At 40.4% G+C, this 5018-nt stretch overlaps 1 protein-coding gene across 3 annotated transcripts in view; it reads right to left on the bottom strand.

The window, feature by feature from the left end:
• The window catches only part of Pibf1 (progesterone immunomodulatory binding factor 1), a 169033-nt gene that overhangs the window by 38806 nt on the left and 125209 nt on the right, over positions 1-5018 (bottom strand). For all 3 annotated transcript variants that reach the window (XR_004116088.1, XR_004116089.1, XM_031361363.1), the window contains exon 15: positions 957-1087. Coding sequence is in view for 1 of the 3 variants with exons in the window: in XM_031361363.1 (XP_031217223.1) it covers positions 957-1087 (131 nt within the window). In the remaining 2 variants the exon portion in view is untranslated. The remainder of the gene's footprint in view (positions 1-956; positions 1088-5018) is intronic.

Below are 5018 nucleotides of genomic sequence, written 5' to 3'. Positions count from 1 at the left end.
AGCACTGGCTGCTCTTCCAGAGGTCCTGAGTTCAATTCCCAGCAACCACATGGTGGCTCACAACCACCCATAATGGGATCTGACGCCCTTTTCTGGTATGTCTGAAGACAGCTACAGTGTACTCATACACATAAAATAAATAAATACATCTTTAAAAAAAAAAAAAAACAAACTTAAAATAAGTGCCAGCAAGAGGGCTTAGAAGGAAGGGTGCCTGCGGCTAAGCATGACGACCAAAATAGGAAACAAAGATAGCCATTCTAGAAAAAATGCGAGAGTGACCAGTAAGCGAAGCAATTATTTTGTATAAGGTTTTTTGTTTCCAACATAGAACCAGTTTTAAACAAAAGCCATTTTGACTCTACAAATGCTATCTGCTTATATAGCTTTCCCTCTAGCTGCCCACATCTCAGTAAAGAATCTAAGAGGACAAGAGCAAGCTGGCTCTTCTCTGCTGTAGTATGGCAGTGTTGTGCTAGTGAGTACAACTTGGTTTCCATGCTAAGACTTCTTGTCATAAGGTTAATATGAACACTTCATAAGAAGGTAACATGGGAGCACAGGTGTGTACATGTGCAGGGTATGGACGATGGAGGTCCAAGAGACACTGCTTTCCCCCTTGTTTAAGACAGGTTTGTTTGTTTGTTTGCTGCTGCTTCTGCCACAAGAGCTGTCTGTCTCTTTCCCCATCTTGCTTTATTTAGAAGCACTGGGACTACAGACCTGCACTGCTGCGTCTGGCTACATGTAAATTCTGGACATCTAAACGCAGGTCCTCACACAGCAGGCACTTCTTCCAGTGAGCCAGCTCCACACTTCTTTTAAGTTTGAATCCTTGCATCATTTAGGAATATGCTCATAATTAAAATATTTAGAAAAGTACAGTCCAAGTTACGAAACAGCAGCATATTAACAATGTCTTTATTATTTAAATAAACGATGTGTAGATGGCTTACCTGACATCTCTTTCCAGTCCAGCTATGCACTCTGTCAGTGAGTCAATCCTGGAATCCCTCTGCCGCACAGACTCTATGAGGTATCTGTAGGGTTGCTGAGTCTGATTTAACAGTGAATTGGCTCTGTCAAGCTAGAAAAACGCACATGTCATTAAACTGCAAAAAACTTGACAACACACTGAAACCGTCTAAAATGCTCTAACATTATTGCACATTAACCTTCTAACATGACTCTCCATACACTGGGGACTGGACCCAGGACCTCAGGCTTGCACTGAGCTATGTGCCACAGTCCAGAGTGGACCAAGTTCTTTTGTACATTAACTATTCTGAAAGGCTAAATAAGTTTGTATACATTTGGAAGTTTATAAAATGACTAATTGTTGGGTGGTGGTGATGTACGCCTTTAATCCTAGAAGCACTTGGGAGGCAGAGGCAGTCTCTGAGTTTGAGAACAGACTGGTCTACAAAGTGAATTCTAGGACAGCCAGTACAACACAGAGAAAACCCTGTCACAAAAAAAACCAACCAACCAACCAACCAACCAACCAACCAACCAACCAACCAACCAAATGTTTGAAAAAAAAAAAAGGAGCAATCAGTATAGTTATTATTAATAATAAGAATATGACTGCACACAATACATGAAAATGTAAAATGCTAATAATAAATATCAATTTTGGAGACTGGGTACCCATATTTTCTATTTGCACACCTGAACAACCACAGGACACACACACACACACACACACACACACACACACACACACTCACACATTTTCCCTTCTAATAAAAATTCATGCCGGCGGTGGTGGCGCATGCCTTTAATCCCAGCATTTGGGAGGCAGAGGAAGGCGGATTTCTGAGTAGCCCAGCTTGGGCTACAGAGTGAGTTCCAGAACAGTCAGGGCTATACAGAGAAACCCTGTCTCACCCCCCCCAAAAAAAATTCACTAGATAAAACATAATCTTTCATTCAGATTTTAATTTCTAAAAATATATAGCTCTGTAGACTAGGCTGGCCTTGACTTTAGCCAGGCATGGTAATCCCACACATGACGCTAATCCCAACGCTCAGAGGCAGAGGGAAACAGATTTTTGTGAATTCCCAAGGCCAGCCTAGTCTACAAAGTGAATTCCAAGACAACTATGGCTATTACACAGAGAAACCCTGTGTCAAAACCAAAGACAAACATACATACATACATACATACATACATACATACATACATATACATATACACATATATCAAAATCATTCAACAGGGTTTTTTTGTTTGTTTGTTTGTTTTCCGAGACAGGGTTTCTCTGTGTAGCCCTGGCTGTCCTGGAACTCACTCTGTAGACCAGGCTGGCCTCGAACTCAGAAATCCACCTGCCTCTGCACCCCAAGTGCTGGGATTAAAGGCGTGCGCCACCACTGCCTGGCACAAAAGTTTTTATTTCTTCATAGTCTCTCAATTTTAAAAATATATAATTTATGTACCTTAATAATTTTATATAATTAAAATTTAAAAATTATGGTTAAGCAATTTTTTTTAACCATTGAAACCAATTGTTTTTTGGGGGGTGTGTGCAGGGACTAAAGCCCTGTGCCACCACATCCAGCACATTAAACAATTTTTAAAAAACATTTATTTATCTTACTTATATGAATATACTGTGCTGTCAGACATGCCAGAAGAGGGCATCGGATCCCATTCCAGATGGTTGTGAGCCACCATGTGGTTGCTGGGAACTGAACTCAGGACCTCTGGAAGGGCATCAGTGCTCTAACCCCTAGCCATCCCTCCAGCCCCCCACATTAAACAAGTTTTAAGTGTACAATTCAGTGGCATTAACTATGCTCACAATGTTTTAGAACCATTAAACTTATCTTTTATTTCAGTGTAGGGATGAAAGTCAGGGTCACATACATGTCAACTAATCTATGTTCCAACCTCAAAGAACTAGCTGGACTACCTCTGTTTTTCAAGATTGAGTCATTGCTTCGCTTCAGCCTCATGAGTGGGAGACTGCAGGCATGTAGTAAACACCTGTTTACATTTGCTTTCATAAGTCCATTTTAAAATCTACATACTTGTAAACTTTAAGCTCTGTATACAACTTAGTATTTTAGTGTTTTTTTTTGGGGGGGGATTTCATTCATTTTATGAACACAGTAAGAGAAGCTGGGTGTAATGTTTCATGCTTTTAATCCCAAAACTTGGAAGGCAGAGGTAGTTGGATCTCTGTGAGTTCGGAGCCAGCCCGGTCTACATAGTAAATTTCAGGACAGCCAGAACTACAGAGCCACACAGTGAGTCCCTATCTCGGGAAAACCAACCAACCACAACCAGCCAGCCAACCAGCCAAAAGGAAGTGGGCTATCAAGCTGTCTCGGCCAGTAAAGACCCTAGCAGAGAAAGGGTTGTGACCAGATGCTTGTCTGTACACACACACACACACACACACACACACACACACACACACCACTCACACACATACACACCACTCACACCCACACCCACACCCCCCCATATGCCACCATTGCCTGAGGGAAGTGGGGGGCGACATGGAGAAGGACTGCTTCCTGTGGAAGGTGGAAAGAGGCAGTTGATAGAAAAGTAGATGGGGAGAAAAAGAAAATGCAGGAGTTTTTTGAAAAACTTCTGAGGAGGGGAACTTTTTCCTCCTCTAGCTAGGATTTTGGTATGTGTTTTTTTTTTTTTTTTTTTTTTTTTTTTTGTTGTTCAGACATTCATTCTTTAAAATCCACTGTGTTGTCACTGGAATCTTACTCTATTAAATTGCTTTAGAAACATTCAGATATGCAACCGAACTAAGTTCTACTACCCTGTAAAACCAGTTTCCTCAGGCAATTATATCAAACAATTGCCTTGACTTTGTTTTCGCAGAACTGACCCAGGCTGAATAAATTCAACCGACAAGTTGCTTTTGTTTCAAAGTGCAGTCTTAGGCCTGGGCCTGAGGTGGACCAGGCAAAGGTGGAGGGAAGGGCGGCAGTAAAGGACTGCAGGAAACTTCTACAATGAGCAGTCTAAAACTTAGCAATCTAACTTTAATTGCACAAAGAGTATAACAGTTGCCATCCTACATGTTTTACTTCAATTTTTTTCATAATAGTAAGTACATGTCTTTGATTTTGAGATAGTAAGATGAGCCAGAAGCCTTACTTTTAAGGCATTAGATATACCTGCCCAGTCTTGCTCACACTCATGAAAACCACATTCCTGGTTTAAGGACTTAGGTCTTTATAACTGTCTGTAACCTTCCAAATATTCGTGCGACCCCATCCCCTGCTCTCTAGGCCTGTATGTTCCACGTGATGTACAGAGGCAAGTCAGTGCTTACCACTGAGGTACACCTTTAGCCTCTCCAGGGGAAAAAAAAGAATATAACTTTCTTTAAAGAATAAAATGTTCTATTTTTTTTTTAATTTTTAAAAAAGTTAATTGAACAAATTTAATTCCTCTGATTAAAAATGTTCCCCAATGTGGCTTTCAAAGACTTTTCTACTTACAGTAATACATATTCAAAAAGTTTCGCAATCAATTGCTATCTTTTGTTAGTAATCTTTTCCTTATAGAAAGGTCTTAGTAATGAATGACTAAGGCACTATACAATACATGACTCATGACTAAACCCATGATACAACAGTTTATAGAACTGTTATTCTTCCTTTGTTTCAAACATTTGTACCTATGATTCAGAGGAAATCAGTACCTGATATGTATATTTTAAATTCAAATACTAAGTCAAATTATACTTGGATGATAATCCAAATTTATATTTTTCACTTAAAATTTACAAAATAATCAGATGACGACGTTTTGTTATGTGTCTTGTCTTATCCCCCACACCTCTCTTCTCTCCCTCTCCCTTCCTTTCTTTTGTTTATTTTTTGGATTTTTGAGATAGGGTGTCTCCTTGTAGTCCTGGCTGTCCTGGAACTCACTCTGTAGATCAGGCTGGCCTCAAACTCAGAAACATACCTGCCTGTGCCCTCGCAGTGCTGGGATTAAGGATGTGTGCCACCACTGCCTAGCCTGCCTGTGCCCT

This window comes from Mastomys coucha, unplaced genomic scaffold (assembly GCF_008632895.1).
Source record: "Mastomys coucha isolate ucsf_1 unplaced genomic scaffold, UCSF_Mcou_1 pScaffold9, whole genome shotgun sequence".
NCBI lineage: Eukaryota > Metazoa > Chordata > Mammalia > Rodentia > Muridae > Mastomys > Mastomys coucha.
The sequence above is the reverse complement of the archived record's forward strand: the minus strand, read 5'-3'. Positions and strand labels throughout refer to the sequence as shown.